At 46.8% G+C, this 22147-nt stretch overlaps 1 protein-coding gene across 1 annotated transcript in view; it reads left to right on the plus strand.

The window, feature by feature from the left end:
- Nucleotides 1-6194: 6194 nt before the first annotated feature.
- The window catches only part of VCL (vinculin), an 80109-nt gene continuing 64156 nt past the window's right edge, over nt 6195-22147 (plus strand). Inside the window, exon 1 of the mRNA XM_075841849.1 lies at nt 6195-7046. Coding sequence (XP_075697964.1) covers nt 6879-7046 — 168 coding nt within the window. The 5' untranslated portion in view covers nt 6195-6878. The remainder of the gene's footprint in view (nt 7047-22147) is intronic.

Below are 22147 nucleotides of genomic sequence, written 5' to 3' on the forward strand. Positions count from 1 at the left end.
AGTAAAATGACCATCAATCCCCCCACAGTAAAATGACCATCAGCCCCCCCGCCATAATATAACCATCATCCCCCACAGTAAAATTACCATCAATCCCCCCACAGTAAAATGACCATCAATCCCCCCACAGTAAAATGACCATCAATCCCCCCACAGTAAAATGACCATCAATCCCCCCACAGTAAAATGACCATCAGTCCCCACAGTAAAATGACCATCAGCCCCCCCGCCATAATATAACCATCATCCCCCACAGTAAAATGACCATCAATCCCCCCACAGTAAAATGACCATCAATCCCCCCACAGTAAAATGACCATCGGTCCCCCCCGCAGTAAAATGACCATCGGTCCCCCCGGCAGTAAAATGACCATCGGTCCCCCCCCCCGCAGTAAAATGACCATCGATCCCCCCCGCAGTAAAATGACCATCGATCCCCCCGGCAGTAAAATGACCATCGGTCCCCCCGGCAGTAAAATGACCATCGGTCCCCCCGGCAGTAAAATGACCATCGGTCCCCCCCGCAGTAAAAAGACCATCGATCCCAACCGCAGTAAAATGAGACCATCTCATAGCACGTGGCGTAAAAGGTCTCCTCACCGTCTCACCCTCTGAGCTTCACCCAGAGCTTCACTCATACCACAGACAGAAGTTAATTCCTTCCCCGGCAGTAAGCACATACCTGCGCTGCCCAGGAACGCAGCCTTTAGGGCTCATGCACACGACCGTGACCTATATCCGCAAAACATGGATCAGCAAAACACGGACCTCGCACAGATGCCTTCCGTGTGCGGTCCGTTTTCATTTTAACGGACCAATGAATAGAATGGGCGAGACTGATCCGCAAAAACTGACAGGAATAGAACCTGTTCTATAATTTGCGGAACGGACAAACTGATCCGCAAATAAAACGGATGTGTGCATGGCGCCATAGAAATGAATGGGTCAGTGTGCTATCCGTTAAAAAAAACTGATAACACACTGAAGAATTTCACTGAAGTGTGCATGAGCTCTTAATAGCTTCCGCACTCCTCTCCGCCAGGCCGTTCTGGTGGCAAGCATCGGGGGCGCTACTTTTAGCAGATGTGCGTGCGTCATGTCTGCTACAAGCATGGGAAGCAACCACAAGAAGTTGTTTTTTTTCCCTTGTGGGTGCAGTGGATTTAGAAGAGTGTCTCGGCACCCCGGTTGTCCTATATAGTAACACGCATTATGTGTATATATATATATATATATACACACACACACTTTTTTTTATTAGGGGGGGGGGCTATATGCCTTATGGCTGGTGTCCCTGATCTTTTAAGACCCTAGCAACATCTCTGCAACATACAATAAATATTTGATAACTATTACTGATCAGTTGGGGTGAAGAGATGGAACATAACATAAAAAATTTTTTGTCATTTAGTTTTATTTGCTAATAACTTGCGTAAACCTGTTCGCAATCAGCACCTCAATATCTGTACGTTTTTTTTCTTGCATGAACGTATGGCCTAGAAATGATGCAATAACCGACCACAGTCCCTATTTGCATAACCGCGCCCTTTATTTTTATGACCACATCCAGGAATATGATGCAAACCGGACAGCTCCGCTACTTACAACCTCTTAAGACATTATAGCGCTGGCACTTTTTTTTTCTTTTTTAGGATGACATCCCTAATTATCTCACCTAGCAGTATATAAGCTTTTGACTTGTGCTTTAACATAATCACCGAAACTCTTGTAAGCCTCATATCCTTAAACAGACAATTCTCATTATATTCTTAGTAATTCTGAGCGTAAAATCAGTTGAACGATAGGAAGTGGTTTTTTACCACATATGGGGTAATCATACTGAAAAAACGAAGGTTACGTTACCACACCATGAAAAGGACAAGACTTTTACACGTTTCGTCTGTAGAAGACATATCCTAGATAACAGAACACAAAGTTTTTATGGTTACACCCAAGTCAAAGTTCATCTTTAGGCAAGTTGTGGCCAGTAGCAGTAAAATATAAAAATATACCACTTTATATTTTAATTACCTAATGTGTCTCCATAGTCCTATTCACCAATGGTTAAGAATTTTATGGTTAAGTAGTGGATCCTGACTACGAACAGCTTCCTCTGTAGTCAGGTTCAGTAGAATCTACTCTTAGGCCTTATTCACACGAATGTGTCCGTTTTGTGCGCATAAAAAAGTTTTTCTTGCATTGCAGTTCCGTGTGACATCTGTGTACGGTGGGTGTCTGCGTTTTTTACGTGCGTACGTCATCCGTATCTCACGCGTTTTTTCGTCCGCAAAATAAACTGAAGGTGTTTTTCTTTTTCACATCATTCCTTTAGCAACTTTTGCGTGAATCAAGGAGAGCACACGGATGATGTCCGTGATTTTCACGCACCCATTGACTTCAATAGGTGCGTGATGCGCAAAAAACGCACAAGTATAGGCAATGCAGTGAGTTTCACGCAGCGGACACACGCTGCGTGAAAAACACTGAATGTGACGCCCGAAAATGGCAGAAAAAATGGAAGCTGAATGCCTCCAAACATCTGACCATTGATTTCAATGGGAAAAATGGCGTTTTGTTCCGACGGGGCGTATTTTGAAGCAGGTGTTTGAAAAAACAGCGTGTAAAAAAAGCCCCGTAGAAAGAAGTGCATGTCACTTCTTGACCCGTTTTCGGGGTTGTTTTTCAATGTGTCAATAGAAAAGGCGAGGTTCACACGCTAAGCAAAAAACGGCTGTAAAATAGCCTCTGATTTTCAGCCGTTTTTTTAAGCATCAAGCGTTTTTTACGGCCGTTTTTGAAGCTGTTTTTCAAATGACCCAGTGAAAAAACGCTCCAAAAACGTCTCAAGAAGTGACATGCACTTCTTTTTATAGGGCGTTTTTTACATGCCGTTTTTACAAATGGCCGCGTAAAAAAACGACCCGTGGGAACGAAATGCAGTTTTTCCCATTGAAATCAATGGTCAGATGTTTGGAGGCATTCAGTTTCCGTATTTTTAGCCGTTTTTCGGGGGGGTTTACGGCAATTTGTCGCACCCCACATGCTGGGCCGAGGCATGCGCCTGCCCAAATAAGAGCAAGTGCACCTCCACTTGCTCACCTGTTGTAAAGCCTGTGGTTAGCCTGTGAGCAGTGGCGTAGCTATAGGGGTCGAAATGGCGACCGGACCCCGAGGCCAGGGGGGCCCGCAGGCCCCCATCAATAAAAAGTTACTATAGTAACTGGGCCTGCTACTATAGTAACTGACAGTACTTACCCACCTGGTTCCATTGCGCAGCTGAGGTCCTGACGTCACAGCGCTGTGCGCATCGCATGACGTCACAATGCTATGCGCCGTGCACAACATCCCGACCCTGGGTAGAGTCAGGACAGGACCTCAGCTCCGGCTGAAGAGGAGGGCAAGATTAATATCCGTCTGCTGAAGCTGGTAGGTCGGGGTCAGACTCCTGGGACCCCGCCAATCAGCTGTTTTGAAGAGGCCGCAGCACTCGTACGAGAGCTGCTTCCCCTTCATTCCAGTCACTTGCTGACATTGTGAATCCGTGTGAGCAAGTAAGGGAAATGAAGGGGAAGCAGTGCTGTGGCCCCATCAAAACAGCTGATTGGCGGGGTCCCGACCCATCAGCTATTGATGGCCTAGCCTGAGGATAGGCCATCAATGTTTAGGGACTGGACAACCCCTTTAAGCCTACCATGTAGTGTTAGCCTCTTAACCGGCATAACATTAAGCCCCGCCTTAGTAATGGAGGTTGTGAATCAGCCAGCAGCTATTACTAAGGTGGTAAAAATAAAGTTTAAAAAAATACAAGGACATGGAATCAATATTTTATTGAAATAACTAAACCCACACAACCCTCATTAACCATTTTATTGAGAATAAAAAAAACGCTGTCATTGAAGTCCTCGAATCCGACGAAGTCCAACAACCGAACCTGTAAAATAACACAAACACACAAAAATAATTAGTAACACATAAAGAAGCAAAACAATTATTATTCTTACCTTTCCTGGGTCCAGCGCTGGAGCCGCAATGTCAGCGAGCTGGTCCCTATATCTAATCCTATTATGTGTGATACTGTCTGCTCAGCCACTGTATCTAATCCTATCATGTGTGATACTGTCTGCTGAGTCCTATATCTAATCCAATCATGTGTGATACTGTCTGCTGAGTCCTATATCTAATCCTATCATGTGTGATACTGTCTGCTGAGCCACTGTATCTAATCCTATCATGTGTGATACTGTCTGCTCAGCCACTGTATCTAATCCGATCATGTGTGATACTGTCTGCTGAGTCCTATATCTAATCCAATCATGTGTGATACTGTCTGCTGAGTCCTATATCTAATCCTATCATGTGTGATACTGTCTGCTGAGTCCTATATCTAATCCTATCATGTGTGATACTGTCTGCTGAGCCACTGTATCTAATCCAATCATGTGTGATACTGTCTGCTGAGTCCTATATCTAATCCTATCATGTGTGATACTGTCTGCTGAGTCCTATATCTAATCCTATCATGTGTGATACTGTCTGCTGAGTCCTATATCTAATCCAATCATGTGTGATACTGTCTGCTGAGTCCTATATCTAATCCTATCATGTGTGATACTGTCTGCTGAGCCACTGTATCTAATCCCATCATGTGTGATACTGTCTGCTGAGCCACTGTATCTAATCCTATCATGTGTGATACTGTCTGCTGAGCTGTGTATCTAATCCTATCATGTGTGATACTGTCTGCTCAGCCACTGTATCTAATCCTATCATGTGTGATACTGTCTGCTGAGCCACTGTATCTAATCCTATCATGTGTGATACAGTCTGCTCAGCCACTGTATCTAATCCTCTCATGTGTTATACTGTCTGCTGAGCCACTGTATCTAATCCTATCATGTGTGATACTGTCTGCTGAGCCCTGTATCTAATCCTATCATGTGTGATACTGTCTGCTCAGCCACTGTATCTAATCCTATCATGTGTGATACTGTCTGCTGAGCCACTGTATCTAATCCTATCCTGTGTGATACTGTCTGCTGAGCCACTGTATCTAATCCTATCATGTGTGATACTGTCTGCTGAGCCCTGTATCTAATCCTATCATGTGTGATACTGTCTGCTCAGCCACTGTATCTAATCCTATCATGTGTGATACTGTCTGTTGAGCCACTGTATCTAATCCTATCATGTGTGATACTGTCTGCTCAGCCACTGTATCTAATCTTTTCATGTGTGATACTGTCTGCTCAGCCACTGTATCTAATCCTATCCATAGTTTATAGGGTCGTAGTGCTATAGATATGCTGTCTCCTATACACACACACACACATTTTTTCGGCGGGGGGGACGGGACATATGTATTGGGGCTATTTCCCCAGACATTTTAAGCCCTTACTGACGCCCCGGCTGCTAGTGCTGCTTTGTTGTCACTTAGGAGACCCAGCGATGCAGCTGAAAGCTGCGGACCATCGGCCATGAGAAGTTTGCGGGGGGGGGGGACAATAAGAACTTTTGCATCGGGGCCCGTGAGCCTTTAGCTACTCCCCTGTGTGTGAATGTGGGACTTGTCCCTTAACCACTAAAACACTGTTATACCTATGCTACCCTGCCATCCTAAACCCCCTACTTGTCTCCAGTCTATACTATTTCCTCACCAACTCTCCCCCCCCCACCTTTATAGATACATCCGGGCACTTTTTTCTTCTTGTCAGCTTTATTGATTACATTTAGTACCTCAGTCTCATCTCGCAGCCTAAACCTGACCAGTCACTAGATTTCAGACGGCCAAAAAGGAACGTTTAAACCATTTTCTGCCAAAAGCGGGCAACAAGTTAGAGATACTTTATGTGCACGCCATCAAGGGAAGCCTAGACAGGCCCAAGGCAAGGGGTAGGCAGTCGCAAATTATGGATAAAAAAAATAAAAAATGCCTTTACATTTCTTTGTACAATCTCATTTATCAAAACTAGAGAAGAGGAAAAGTAGTCGTTGCCCATAACAACCAGATCCCAGCTGCCATTTTGCAGAGGTCCTTTGGAAAATGAAAGCAGAAACCTGATTGGTTGCCATGGGCAACTTCTACTTTTCCTTTGCAGCAGTTTTTATAAATCTCCCCCCAGTGTCCAAGTGGCGCATTCTGACCCCCCCTGCCTTGGGCACCAAGTGAGCTAGTCCTGCCTCACAACCTGGGTCACGCAGCAAGGCAGAGACTGTAGGTGTTGTAGTCCAGAACTACGACCTTCACACCAAAAACCAATTAATGATAGTGTAATAATAATTCTGTGTATGGCCTTTAGAATATATAACGTTTTTGTATTTTTATTTTTTTTAACCCTTTCTTTTACTTTGCTCCACGTAGTCATCCTAGCCGCCTTCTCCTCTCACTCTTGACATTCTTCTCCCTCAGCGATGACGTCATGGCCCTAGGAATCCCTCTCTGATCCTAGGGTTCTCCTTATAAGGTTATCACGGGGTGTGACGTCGCCAGCAAAGGCTCCAAGAGTCACGTCGCTCGACGTGATTGATTTACGAAACAGCCAATAAGCGCAAAGGAAGTAGGCGAGGGGCGGTGCCTGTGGGCTAGGTCCCTTGTACGTAGAAAGGCGGAGTGCGGTGACGTCACCGGGAGAGACTGGAGTTGGGAGTGTTGTCTGGAAGTGTCCGGCGGTTGAAGATACCCGGAGGAAGAACAAGGGCAAAATAAATAAAGCAAAGCGCCGGGATAGGAGCTTGTTCACACACGCAAGCTAGGAATTGTGGGTGAGCACAGGTTCGGGCACGGTGCGTGCGTCTTGCGGCTGCAGAACAGTGACAGCGGGTTTAGCTGTGCCCACAGGCACCACTTCTGGGTCCTCTAGTGGTCTGTCAGCGCCGCAACCATGCCGGTCTTTCACACCAAAACGATAGAAAGTATCCTGGAGCCGGTGGCCCAGCAGATCTCCCACCTGGTCATCATGCATGAAGAAGGAGAGGTGGATGGAAAGGCCATACCGGAGCTGACCGCACCTGTGGCCGCCGTGCAGTCTGCAGTCAGCAACTTGGTCAGGGTAAGTAGCCCTGATTCTGCCTCCTGCAATGTTACGAGCCACGTCCTGAATGACACCTGATGTGAGGGCTCAATGAATGAATGAATGATGTTTTTTTTTTCTGCTGCCAGATTTGTTATATCGGAGCAGAGAAGTTTATATCTATAGTCTATATATCTGCTGTATCTCCGCCATTGTCCATGTTTATGATCAGAAAGTTCAGCAGTATTGAGTAATGTCAGGAATGTGACCCCGATATTTAAGGATCTGTCGCAGAGTTGACCCCACTAACCTCTCCCCTCCCCCTCGCCACAAACTGTAGCTCGCTTTTATGATGACACTTTGACAACGTCCGTCTCTTGTCATAACCGCTCCCGTTTGTGGTATTGAAAAGTTCATCCAAACTTTAAGATTGTTTTTAAAAAAATATGTGCGATATATATATTCCTGGTTCTTGATTTTTGGTTCTTGAGTTGGAGTGGAACTAAACTTGAAAAAAATACTGACATGTCAGAAGTTTTGATCGGTGGGTGTCTGAGCGCTGGGACCCCCACCAATCACTAAAACGAAGTGGCAGAAGTTCCCAGGTTGGCGCTGAGCCGCTTCATTCCTTGGAAAGCCGTACAAGCAGTGTACGGACTCGTATACACTCTGCTGAGCCCGTGCGCCGCTCCCTCGGCTTTCTGAGGAGAGTCGAGCGGAAATTAAGTGGCACAGCGCTCATCTGAGTGATTTGTGCCGCTTCGTTTTAGCGATCAGTGGGGATCTCCGTGCGCGGACCCCCATCGATCAAAACTTCTGACAGGTTTAATTCAGAGGGAACATGTACAGACAATATCAGACATTACATAGTGACAAAACGAATTATAAATTCATACAGGAGTGAGGACCCGGCTCACAAGAGCTTACAATCTATGAGGAAAGAAGGGAGACATAAAATGTAAGAAGTGCTTGTTCAGTACAATGGTCCAGCCGTCTTTTATACACATTGGGTAATACACATAAAGCTGCATGAGCCGTCACCAGCCAGTGCCAGTGTATGACAGACATGAAGTAGGAGTGTGGGGGATACTGCTGAATGAGGGGGTCAGGTTCTCATGAATAAGGTAAATGGGGGGGGGGGCAGGGAAAGGATTCAGATTAGGGAATATTATAGGCCTGTCTAAAAAAGATGTGATTTTAGGGCACGCTTAAAACTGTGGATATTGGGAATTAATCTGATTGTCTGGGGTAGCGCATTCCAGAGAACTGGTGCAGCACGAGAGAAGTCCTGGAGACGGGAGTGGGAGGTTCAGATTATGGAGGATGTTAATCTAAGGTCGTTGGCAGAACGTAGAGCCCGAGTAGGGTGGTAGACAGAGATGAGGGAGGAGATGTAAGGAGGTGCAGCACTGTGGAGAGCTTTGTGGGTGAGAGTAATAAGTTTGAATTACAGAGGCTGTCACCACATTATAAGTGCCCTGTCTCATACATAAGGAGATCAGCGCTATAATGTAGGTGACAGTAATGCTTTTTATTTAGAAAAACAATCTATTTTAAACCACTTTATTAGCGATTTTGGTTTATGCTAATGAGTTGCTTAATGCCCAAGTGGGCGTGTTTTACTTTCGCCCAAGTGGGCGTTGTACAGAGGAGTGTATGACGCTGACCAATCAGTGACCAATCAGCATCATGCACTTCTCTTCATTCATTTACACAGCAGCATCGCGTTCTTACTAGAACACGCTCTGCAGCCACATACACAGACATTAACATTACTAGTGTCCTGACAATGAATACACATGAAATCCAGCCTGGACGTCATGTGTATTCAGAATCCTGACACTTCTGAATCTTTTCTGTGAGATTCCAGCAAGCCACGCGTAATCTTGCGAGATTACGAGGTAAACGAGATTTTGTTTTTCTTGCTGGAATCTCACAGAAAAGAGTCAGAAGTGTCAGGATTCTGAGTACACATGACGTCCAGGAATGGATGATCATGTGTATTCATGTCTGTGTATGTGGCTGCAGAGCGTGTTCTAGTAAGAACGCGATGCTGCTGTGTATAAAGAGAAGTGCATGACGCTGATTGGTCACTGATTGGTCAGCGTCATACACTCCCCTGTACAACGCCCACTTGGTCGAAAGTAAAAACACGCCCACTTGGGCATTAAGCAACTCATTAGCATAAATCTAAAATCGCTAATAAAGTGGTGAAAATAGATAGTTTTTTTTAAATAAAAAGCACTGCTGTCACCTACATTATAGCGCCCATCTCCTTATGTAGGAGACAGGACACTTATAATGTGGTGACAGAGACTCTTTGAATTCTGAAGGGGATGGGCAACCAGGTCAGTGACTGGCACAGGGTAGAGGCGTTGGTGTAGCGGTTAGTCAGAAAGATGAGCATGGCTGCTGCATTCAGGATATACCGGAGAGGGGAGAGTTTAGTAAGGGGAAGACCGATTAGTAATGAGTTAGGGGTCAGTTCATAAGTTGTGTAAATACTATGGTTTTTCTGTAACGGAATATGTTGTGGAAAATCCGCAGCAAATACAGTAGCAGCAAAGTGGATGAGATAAAACAAATCTCCTCCAGACGCTGCGTAAATACGGAGCTGAAAATACGCTCAGAAATTGACCAGCGGTGCAGAATTTTATTCCGCAGCCCGTCAATTGTATTTGTGTAAACGCTGCTTATTTGTTGCGGGTTTTCCCCCACTTAATTCAATGGGAGGTAAAACCCGCAACAAATAGCAGTTGTTGCGTTTTTTTGCGGCAGGTTCGCAGCAATTCCGCCGCAAAAAACGCAACTCAGAAAAAAAAGGCCTGATACTTACCCAGAAGTCTGTTTTCCTTCCTCCAGTGCGGCCTCCTGAGATGATGTTTCCTCCCATGTGACTGCTGCACAGACGAGATGAAATGTCATCCCAGGAGGCCGGCCGGCTAAGTGCTGCAGTTTTACGCATCGGACATTCTGGGCGAAAAACGGCACTACAGTCGGTGCGGTTTTTCACCCGGGATTCCCTGCGGCGCACAGGGCGGATACGCTGCGTGCTTTTATGCAGCATATCCGCCACATATGAACTCAGCGTGAATCAGAACAACTAAGAGACAGGGCGGATTCTGGAAATGTTTAAATATGAGGAGTAAAGGAAAGATCTGAGTCAATCATTTGTATCCGATCAGATTTCCCTGGCTACGTTTTCACCCCCGCCACATGAAGATCTAGGCTCTTGTTACAGTGTATATAGATGAGCGCTGAGCTTCCTGCCATCTACTTCATGTCTCCATCCATGGAATGTCCAGAAAATATGAAACATTTTGTAGCAGTCTCAGACTTCTGATCGTGGGTTTGTCCGCCTCTTATTGTGAGGGCTTCTGCTCCTAACCTTTTCTTCCTCATCAGCTCCACTGGACGTCTCTTGTGGTTTATATAGAAGTGGTCAGATCTTCCTTTCCCAGTGATCAGTTAGGACTAAGCAGCTCAGCAGTTGCCCCTTGGGTCCCCTAAGGATCTGTTACTTGCTACATTCCATGTGTCAGGCAGCTGTGAGAGCAGGAGGCGGTTGTCCTCCTCCACTATTAGAGCGGAAATGTTGGCTTATTAAAATTCCATAACAATCTATCCGGGTAAGCTTTGAATAATTGTTACAGCAGGACTAGGACCACATGATATTCAGCGCTGAAGAACCAGATAGATGTTGGGTTCCTCAGAAATGTCCTCTTACTTCTCATCCACGTTATCCAAGGAGCCAGGTAGCCAATTCTCCTGCATATTATCTACTAGCACCCAACTTTTTGGAATGTTTTCTACGGAATGTCTATGAAATGAATGACTTCTTACTACCTGGATTCACTTCCTACAGATTTAGATTTGGACTTCCTACAGATTTTCTCTATGCAGATCCTAAATGTATCCGTTTGGTTCCTGACTGTAGGGAAGTACTTGCCTATCTTTCCCAGCATGCATCATGTATTATTTTACCTCGTGCCCGTTTATTAACTTTGTAAAGATAACTGTAACGTTACTTGTGTATTATTTCAGGAGCACAACGTATCACAACGTTGAAGCAGATCTTTGTGTAAGGCTTCGTTCACATCTTCGTCGGAGTCTCCATTAGTGGTCTCTGTCGCAGATCTAGCAGGGATTACCGGAGACCATAGCACAGCATGCTGCACTATTGTGTCCCGTAAAATCACAGACACCTCGACGGAAAGCCGAGGAAACCCGTTGAAGGCAATGGGTTCCGTCGGCCGCCAGCGGTGTCCATTGTGCAACGGAACAGTTGATTCCGTTATTCCCTTGTTCTGCTCTTCTGACGGAGCAGAACAATGGAGTTTCATAACACAGGTGTGAATTAAGCCTAAGAGGGGTGTGTGATATTTGTTGTTTCTAGGGTGCGAGCTGTCACCAGAGGTTTCCGTTTCCATCACCATTGATTTCAATGGTGACCGATCCGGTGCCCATGGTTTCCGTTTGTGTCTGTTGTGCACCGGACCCGTCGTTTTGCCAGAAGCAATAGCGTAGGCCTTAGCTCTGTTATTGAAGCATCTTAAAATGTGTCCAAAATCCGTGGCCTTTCTGCCGTGCTCCAGTATCCTCCATTCTCTTTTGTTATGAAAAACTGAAGTGGATCGGTCATCAGACTATTCTGCCTTTATGTAAAATCTGGTCTCCTATTAGCCAATACGGCACCAAAAATATTGTGCCGTTTGGCTAATAGGAGCTTTAAAAAAAAATATGCATCGGATATAGTTTTGTGTCCTGTGTATTGATGAGGGGTGCGCTCTTCTCACCTCCTCCGCCCCCCTCTGCGTTGATTAACGGCTGGCCTTCACTGTGGACTGAGGGTAAGCGCTCACCTAATAAACACACAGGACTTAAAACTATGAGTCCAGTGTATTCTTTGATCGCTCCTTTTAGACAAATGTCAGTTTTGCCTAATACGGGACGAGATCTGCCCCCCCCCCTCCCCCCATACTATGCTGTCGATATATAGGCAACATAGCCTGATGACTGATCCACTTTCAATTGCGTTTGAATTAAAGTTATTGTTTAAACTGCATGGCAGCGACCACAACCATAGTCTTCGTATCGCTGGCTTTTATCCCAGCCTTTGTTTGCTATACTTATAGCCTAACTCCAGATGACTGAAGTGGATTGGAAGAATTAGTATGATTGCTGCTCTGAAGGCTAATTCTCTAGATAAGAGGCTTTGAAGAGCTGTAGTGTTTCTCAGGCAATACCTCAATTGTCTGGTGACTTGCAGTTTTGCTAAAAGAACCTGTCATTGCTTTGGCTTGCTTAGGAAATGACTGATGAAGAAAAATGTGCCCCTGTCCTATAGTTGGGGCTACATAGTGTTAGGCCTGTGATGTCAGTGCGGGCCGTCTGCTGCTTTGTAATGTATCTTAAAGGGTAACTGAACTTTTAACAAACTTCTGACACGTCATAGTGACATGTCAGAAGTTTTGATCGGTGGGGGCCGAGCACTGAGACCCCCACCGATCGCTAGAACGAAGCTGCAGAAGTTCTCGGTTGAGTGCTGAGCCGCTTGGTTTCTGATCGTCTTTTCTTGGAAAGCTGATGTAACGGTGTACAGACTCAATAGAAAGTCTATGAGCCCGTACACCAAGTGCTCAGCTTTCCGAGAAGAAAAGCTGATCAGAAACGGAGCGGCTCCGCTCTCACCCGAGCGCTTCTACCACTTTGTATTAGCGATCGGTGGGAGTCTCAGTGTTCAGACCCCCACTGATCAAAACATGCACGAAGGGCCTGCAGCGCTCGTATTTTTACCATACACACTGTTCTCATCTATGGGCTGTATCTCCTCTCAGCCCCATTTAGTTGGCAAAACTGATTGAGATTGTTGGGAAAATTATTAGCGGTGTAGTCCCTGCAGTATATACATTCCGGTCCCCCGTCGCACTGATTCTGAGATTTCCATAGATTTTTATAGCGCTCCCGGGGGACCGGAAGTCTAGTTGCACAGTCGTCTTTGATGACGATATGACTCTTCGTCACGTGATCGGCCCCGCGTTACTCTATCTACAAGCAGGAGCATTAGTACATCGAGGACAGCGGGGTCGGTCACGTGACGCAGAGTCGTGTCGTCATGAAGGAAGGCTGTGCAACTAGACTTCCGGTCCCACGGCAGCGCTATAAAAATCTCAGAATCGGCGCGACGGGGGACCGCAATGTATATTAGCGAGTCTACTCGCATACTGCAGGGACTACACCGCTCTTTATTTACGTAGGACTGGTGACCCCAGAGAGACCTTAAATTGTCTTTGGCCGTTGTGAATATGCTCAGTGTATTTTATGTACATCGGTCTTCTCTTTTTTTCCCTGCCTCTTCTCTTGGCGTTCCTTAATCACAATTCCTCCCTGTTTTTGGAAATCCCTACACGCATCTAGTCCAGGCATAGGGGTAATAGATTGAGGATGTCGTGTACTCTTCCCTGCACCCCACTGCTTGCTTCTACAATATATTGTACATAAACTCTTATGGAGGGAGGACCATACACATTATATTAAAGTCAGAAAACCAGATAGTGATCTAATGTGTATGGGGACAGCCACATAGTCCCTCTAGGATTTCAACATGCATGATCCTTTATTTCCCTAGGAGACACTTGCGTGTGGCAGCGGCTTATTCCCCGTTTCTTCATTAATATAAACATGCACGCTCGGCCGATCCCCGTGTTTATTGGAGAATCGGGGGAGATAGCTGTCAGCTGAACAAACATCTAATGTGTATGGCCGGCTTAAGACTGGGGCTGCACACAGACTTTAGTCTTGTGACCGCTTCAATAATTGTTTTTTAACCCATTGTTGTGTTGATAATTTGTCATGTGACCTAATTTTGTCCTGTCGACTCCAATGTGTGTAGCCCCGTCACACGGCCGTTTTCAGAACAACTAAGTTTTAGGGTATGTGCACACACACTAATTACGTCCGTAATTGACGGACGTATTTCGGCCGCAAGTACCGGACCGAACACACTGCAGGGAGCCGGGCTCCTAGCATCATAGTTATGTACAATTCAATTAAACAGATTTGGCAGAAGGAACGAGTGTATAGGGAAAGTTAGAGCCAGGTGGGGGTGGTGGGTCACAGGAGCAAGCGTGAGTGAGTGCACTGTAAGGCTGGGTCCACACGAGCATGTGACGTCCGTAATGGACGGAACGTATTTCGGCCGCATTTCCCGGACCGAACACACTGCAGGGAGCCGGGCTCCTAGCATCATAGTTATGTACGACGCTAGGAGTCCCTGCCTCGCTGCCGGACAACTGTCCCGTACTGTAATCATGTTTTCAGTACGGGACAGTAGTTCCACGGAGAGGCAGGGACTCCTAGCATCGTACATAACTATGATGTTAGGAGCCCGGCTCACTGCACTGTGTTCGGTCCGGTACTTGCGGCCGAAATACGTCCGTCATTCACACTTTCAACTATGGAGTCCCCTGCCAGAGCATCTCAAGTGCTCTGGCCGGGGACTCCTGTCCTGGGAAAGCTCTTGACGTCAATGTCCATATATAGACAGTGACGTTGGGGGCTTTGAGATGGCGGAATCCCGGCCAGAGTGTCGGCAACAATCTGGCCGAGGATTCCACTCCTGGAGGAGACCCTGATGTCACGGTTAGGGAATCCTGAAGCCCCTCTTGTGCTTTCTACAGGGGGTAGCACTATTTACAATGGGCACGGTGGCACTATCTACAGTGGGCACTATCTACAGTGGGCGGCACTATTTACAGTGGGCACGGTGGCACTATGTGGGCACTATTTACAGTTGGTACGGTGGCACTATGTGGGCACTATTTACAGTGGGCATGGTGGCACTATGTGGGCACTATCTACAGTAGGCACTGTGGCACTATGTACAGTGGGTACTATCTACATGGGCATTGTGACACTACGAGGCAACTGGTGTTTTCAGGGGTTTGGGACCAAAAAAACACTGACAAATTAAATTAAACGTTTTCATTTTTTTTACGGTCGTGAAAAACGTACGGCAAACACGTGACAAATGGCCATTCACAACGGTCAGACAGCCATGAAAAACTGACGGTTGATCCGTTTTTATCGGCTTTTTTTCACTGTCGTGTGACTATAGCCTGCAGGATGTGAGAACTGATGACAAATATTTTAAGTGTGTTACATTTTGCATTTATAATTTGAAATACTTGTAGTAGCCTTTTATTTTTATTTTTTTGTTCACCCGACTCCTGAAGTCTTTCGTGCGCAATGTAGAAGTAGGGTGCAACTATAAAAACTAAAAGAGGTGTCCTTCCATTTTGGCTCGTATCGCCTTCTAAAAGTAGCCACACAGAGCAGCCCTAGACTATATGGAGACTGGGCAGCTGCGGGACAGGTGTCGTGTTGCTTTGGTGTTAACTCATTCACCACTTGTCTGCGGCCGGATATGAGGGATGATGTATGGTGGAGTCCAACATTCTTTGGAAGTTCTGTTCTGGTTTCAACTGTGTTTTTATTGAAAATTTTTCAAAAATATACATATAACTTAGAGCAGCATGAAGGGCCATGCAATTCACATAGTAAGACAGTAACTTTCAATAGACAGACAAAACATCTGGGAAAAAACACAGGGGTTTGAGGGGGGGGGGGGGATAGTCGGAGCTCCACCTACCACCTAATCTTGAGTTCCCTGTATCCAATACTTGTCCCACGGGTCCCACACCACTTTGAACCTGTCCAGTTCATTGTCAATAGAGGCCGTCATATGCTCCATTGTACGTATTTCCCTAATTCTAGTTACTAAGTCGATGTGGGAGGGAGGGGTTGTCTGTCTCCATTTCCATGCTATCAACGTCTTAGCGGCTGTGAGAAAGTGTCGAAAGAGTCGAGCTGGTGATTTCCCCAAAGACCTAGGGGGAACATTTAGGAGGTAATGAAGAGGGTCTAAGGGAATATCCTGCTGCAACACCGCCAATGCCAAGTTCTTAACTTCCAACCAATACTGTTGTACCAGTGAACAGCTCCAGAAAATATGGAACAGATCACCTCTCTGACCTCTACATCGCCAGCAATCCGACGGAATACCCGGATTGAAGCTATGCAGAAAGGCAGGGGTATGGTACCAAAACATAAGGATTTTATATTGGTTTTCCTTATATGCAGTGCAGATGGAGGTTTTAGCTGCTTGCGACCAAATAATCTGCCACAATGAGAGCGGGATGGATTTATTCAGTAAGGCCTCCCACTTCAACATGTATCTATGCCCAGGCGGAGGGGAACCCTCCGGGGATAGCAATAATGCATAAATGGCTGAGATAAGCCCCCTAGTGGTGGTAGCATACCGATATAACCTTTCGAAGCTTGTAGGTGCAGTAACCCGCGTGGATCTAAAAGTTTGCTGCATGTAATTTCTAACCTGAAGATAGTGAAAGAACGCAGCGGAGGGAATATTATGATGTTTTTGAAAGTATGAAAACGGGTGAAGCTCTTGCGTGTGGGGATCAACCATATCAGCCAGGTGAAATACCTCAATTCCCGTCCACAATCGGACTATTCGGGAGGTAGTGCCCCCCGGAATAGTGGGAGTGTAGAGTACCGAAGTCAAGGGCGGGCAACCCGATGCCAAATGGAAGCGGTTTTTACAGGTTTCCCACACCTCCCTTTGAAATCTCATGGGCCCCAATAAAGATGCAGTCGGCATTACCAGTGGGTCACCCCATAACAGGGAGTTTGGGTGGACCGGGGCCATCCATAGCTTCTCTATTTCGGTCCATTTATTGTACGCCCTTAAAGACACCCAGCTGGGTATGCGACGGAGGTGTGCCGCCCAGTAGTACTTCACCACATCAGGGACCGATAGCCCACCCGCAGATCGACCCGATAATAAAACTGATTTCGGAATTCGATGTCTGCCGGAATGCCATATGAACCTGAGGATAGAAGACTGCATGGCCCGCAATTCCTTCATAGGTACTGCTACCGGCAAAGTCTCAAAGTAGTACAGTAATTTAGGGAGCAAGGTCATTTTGACCGCTGCTATGCGCCCAAAAAATGACATGGGAAGAGGATCCCACCTGGCCATTAGCTGACGTAGCTCTACAAACAGAGAGGGGAAATTAGCCTTGTAAACCGACGTATAGGAGGGAGTGAGTTGAACTCCTAAGTAAGTCAGGGAGGTTTCCTTCCAGTTGTAGGTGTAGTTGTGTTTGAGTAGCTGGAGCTCCTGGTGTGGGACATTAAGAGGGAGCGCTTCCGTTTTAGATGTATTAGTTTTATATCCTGACAGCCTCCCATACCTACGGAGAACTGTAGTAAGGTTAGGGAGGGAGGTATGAGGTTTAGTGATAGTCAAGAGGACGTCATCTGCAAACAGGGAAACCTTAAACTCTTTATCTTGTATCTGGACCCCCGCTATATCCCTGGATTTCCGTATTTGAGCTGCTAAAGGTTCTATGCATAGCACAAATAAAAGTGGGGATAGGGGACACCCCTGACGTGTACCATTCCAGATTTGAAACGGAGGGGAGGTGGAGTGTGGGAGTTTAATTGCCGCTGTCGGTTTGGAGTAAAGACCACGCAGTGCTGTCAAATAAGGGCCCGAAATCCCAAATGAATTTAGAGTTTCGAACATAAATGGCCATCCCAAGCGGTCAAACGCCTTCTCTGCATCTAGACTAAGAAGGATCGCCGATTCCTTTTGCTTTTGGAGGGCATCAATGAGGTCAAGGGCCCTTCGTGTGTTGTCTCCTCCTTGCCTAAGAGGCACAAAGCCCACTTGGTCTTTGTGAATCAAAGAAGGGAGCCAAACATTGAGTCTATTAGCTAGAAGACGGGTGAAAATTTTTAGATCCGAATTCAGAAGGGCTATGGGTCTGTAATTGGAGCACTCTGCGTGGTCTTTACCCGGTTTAGGGATCAGCGTGATATGAGAATGCAGGAATGTTTGAGGGATGGGAGAACCCTGTAGGAATTCATTAAATAAGGAAGCCATCCGTGGAACCAAGATCTCTGCAAAGGTCTTATAATACCCATATGTAAAGCCATCTGGTCCAGGGGCCTTACCACTAGGGAGGTCCTTCAATATATCAAACAATTCCTCCGCAGAGATCGGGGCATTCAGGGATGAAAGCTCCTCATCTTTCAGTTTAGGGAGAGCACAGGAAGAGAGATATGCTTGCAGCGTTTCCCTCCGACGAGCCGGATCAGGTGGTAAGGTATTTGGCAGGTGGTATAAGGATTTATAATAGTCATGAAAAAGTGTGGCTATCGTGTCTGGGTGATGCTGGAGTATGCCCGCCTTATCCCGAACCGCCTGTGGAGTACGAACAGTCGCCTGATCCCGCAATAGTCTGGCCAGAAGCGAGTGCGCCTTATTACCTTTGTCGTAATATTTCCTTTTTGTGTATAGTAATGACTTTTCTACCCCCTTCATAGCTAAGTCCTTGAGTTGTGCTCTAGCCTCTATCAATTTCCGTAGTGTCGGGACCGCCGGTTTAATCCCCATTTCTCTCTCCAACTTAGTAATTGTCCGATGGAGAGCCACCCGCTTGGCCCGAGAGTCTCTTTTCAATCTAGATCCCATTACTATGCATTGCCCTCTCATCACCGCCTTATGCGCCTCCCAAAGAGTGGATACTGAAGGAACCGATCCCTCATTAAGTGCATAAAATTCCCGCATATGTCCGGCCAGGCTGTCCCTAAGAGCAGGGGACTTAATCAAAGTTTCGTTTAAGCGCCAATGACATACTCTCGTATTTGGTTTCCCTATCTGTAGGGACACAGAAACTGGTGCGTGATCTGACCAAGAGATGGGGTCTATATTCGCCCCCTGGAGCGCACGGAGGGCAGGGACATTACCAAAAAAGTAATCTAAGCGTGTATGAGTGCTGTGTGTATGGGAGAAGAAGGTATAGGACCGATCACCTGGGTGATCCACTCGCCACAAATCATAGAGCTGGTGCTCTCTAATTAGTTGCCTAAAACGTGTAGAAAGTCCTGTAAGGGTGGGCGTCGGAGTAGCGTGTGTAAGAGAGACCCTATCCATGGACGTGGAGAACGGGACATTAAAATCTCCTCCCACCAGCCATGCCCCCCTAGGAAGCTTCTGGAGTTTAGAAAGGAGTCTACGTAGGAATGGAATCTGTGCGGTATTAGGAGAGTAAACGTTACATAAAACAATGGGCTGTCCAAGCAAAGTCCCCTCTATTATAACATATCTGCCTTTCGGATCTAGATGTGAGGTGTGAACTTGTATGGGGCAGGAAGCTGCTATCAAAATGGCCACCCCCTCCCTTTTGCGACCTGACGAGGCAGAGTACACAGCAGGATACGCCCCTCGGGCAAATTGGAAAGTTCCGGATGAATCTAAGTGTGTTTCCTGCAGAAAAGCAACTTCCGCTCCAAGCGATTTCAACTCCCTGAGAAGCAAGCGTCTCTTCACATTGGAGTTGAGACCCTTGACATTAAGTGTGACAAATTTAACCATGGTCAAAGATGTATGAAAGAGCAAAGAATGATGTGGAAAGTGCGGATGTATACAGCTCACCGTTATGTCGGGGCCAGTCCCATGTCGGTTTCAAAGCAAGCAGTGTTCTACGGCGTCCTTCTACCTTGGAGGTTCTTGGAGGATTCACTGTCGTCTCAAGTGTTATTTCGGATGAAAGTAGGAGGGGAGGGAAAGACACTGGGGTAAAGACGTACCAGGGAGACAATACACATATCTGCAGTGAGAACAAAGAGAAATGCATGAGATCAATGAATTTCAAACACACTCAGAAAATACTACCAGGGAGAATACTATACCCTGGGGCGGGTGATATTAAAGCAAAAGAAAACTGGTAATACAATATTACCCTTTGCAACTCTCTCTAAAAACAGAGGGAGAACTGCAAAACAAATTACCCCTATCAAAAAAGGAGGTCGGGTCTCAACAGTCGAGGAACCTAGTACAAAAGTACGTATAAATACGTACAGGCCGAGAAAAAACAAAAAGGGGGTGAAAGAGCCAAGTGTATCCCGGGCAATCGCGCCCTGCCACAATTTACGTTAACGAATTAAAGAGAAGCAACATAAAATCAGAAATATAATCCTAAATGCATTTTTAGCCTAGGATAGTGCAACTGGCGAAGGGAGCAGCTGGTATGGGTGACCAGGCTCCTTCACATATATTACGGAGGTGCCGTGTATCTGCGCAGCGTCCATCAATTCAAATCAGGTCTTGGTGAACTTCGGTTAGACTGTCGTCTTGGAGAGGTCCTCCGCTTATTTCGGACCGACTGCCAGACTGGAGGTGGAGACGAAGGCGGCAAAGGAGTCTCCCAATTCTGCATCTTGGGCGTTGGTATACCAAGGGAGTCACAGAAATGAGGCAAATCCCCTGGGTACCTCAGGGTTGCAGAAACACCATCTCTTCGGGCTGTAAGGGAGAACGGAAACCCCCATCGATAAATAATATTGTGGTCCCGTAGGGCTGCGAGAAGCGGACGAAGCAGACGTCTTTTCTGTAACGTAATCCAGGAGAGATCCGGGAATAACTGAATCGGCACACCGGCATACTCCAGGTCTTTACGCTGACGGGCTTTAAGCATAATGTCCTCCTTAGTGCGGAAATCCTGGACACAGCAGATGATATCTCTGGGCTGAGATGTAATGGATTTTGGTTTCAGTGCTCTATGCGCTCTGTCAAGCGGTATCCGATTAGACGGGGGTGCACCCAAAAGGTCGTTAAAGATAGTCTCTAACACGATGGGAAGATCTTCAGACCCCGAGGGCTCCGGTATGCCCCTTATCCTTATATTATGACGGCGACCTCTGTTATCCAAATCCTCTAGATGCAGTTGCATATCTCTAATGGACGCCAGCTGGGAGGACACTGAAGACTGTATCACAGAGACATGGCGCCTAGTGGCATCGTGGTCATCTTCTAGAGCCTCCACCCTCGTAGCAATCTGCTGTATATGCTGCGACACCCCCGCCAATTCTGAACGAAAAGCTGCCTTCACTTCTTGTATCATACTCTTAAAGTCCTCTTTAGTGGGCAACTGTGAGAAACATTCCCTCCACATAGGGGGCACATCTGAAGGAAGTGAGGCTGAATCCTCCAGGTCAGAATCTGAGGCATATACAGGGGCCTGGGCATAGGGGGTCAAAGATGGTGTATCCCCCAGATCGTCTCTCCTCCCCGGCTGCTGGATCGTGGGCCGTTGAGGTTTAGGTGCAGGCCAAATCTGTAGGGCCATTTGTGCTGAGGGCTGTGACATTGGTGGTTCAAGCAGGTGTACTGGGGCCTCTGACTGAGCTGATGCTCCTCGTGGCCTGGCCTCCATTGCTCCTGGGATAGGGGACCCCCTTCCCTGCTGTTCACAGGACGAGGTGGAGGACAGCTTAGGGGAGCTGGGAGGGTGAACTTTAGCCATCCGGCTATTCAGCTTACCCTGTACGTGGGGCACTGTCTCCTCTCCCTGCTCGGACATCTCCCCTTCCTTCTGACACGAGGCTGTCCAAGATGGCTGCGGCTGAGGGAGCGGCGTGGCTTGCCGCCGAAGAAAGTAGCCGTCGATCGTTGGTGGAGCGGCGGCGACCTGGTGCTGTGCTGCAGGGGTGAGTCTAGACCCTTGGGGTCTTTTTTTCCCCATATGAGGCACCTTTCCCCGCTGTAGGCTGCTGGATCTGCGTGGCAGGGCGCGGAGCTCTCAGTTTATGCGACCGGCGCCATCGACTGCTGGCCACGCCCCCGGAAGTTCTGTTCTGTATTGTGTCAAACCCAATAAAGATGCCATAGTGTTATTACAATGAGTGCTTACTGTCCCCTGAACACCGCTTCTGCCGTTTCCCTGAAAAGGTTGTGCGGGTAGCAATTTAGAAGGAGAGCCCTGATAGTCAGACCACACTAATAGAAGAAAAGTCACTTGTCAGGGATCCCCTCCTGAAGAACCACTTGCACATCTTTTTCAGAACTATGGACATGGTGTTTAGCACCCATGAATGTTGTCTGTCGGGTGTATTTTGAGGTAAACTCCATTTAAATTTGAAGAGTCGTCCATAACAAAATGTGTGTATGTGCTCTATATTTGCTTGGGGTAATGCCCCCTTTTTCCTACACCAGGAAATGCCAGTTGTGACGATCACTGCTCTCGGGTCACGTGACAGGCGTGAATTACACT

The sequence above is a fragment of the Rhinoderma darwinii genome, chromosome 11 (genome assembly GCF_050947455.1).
Source record: "Rhinoderma darwinii isolate aRhiDar2 chromosome 11, aRhiDar2.hap1, whole genome shotgun sequence".
NCBI lineage: Eukaryota > Metazoa > Chordata > Amphibia > Anura > Rhinodermatidae > Rhinoderma > Rhinoderma darwinii.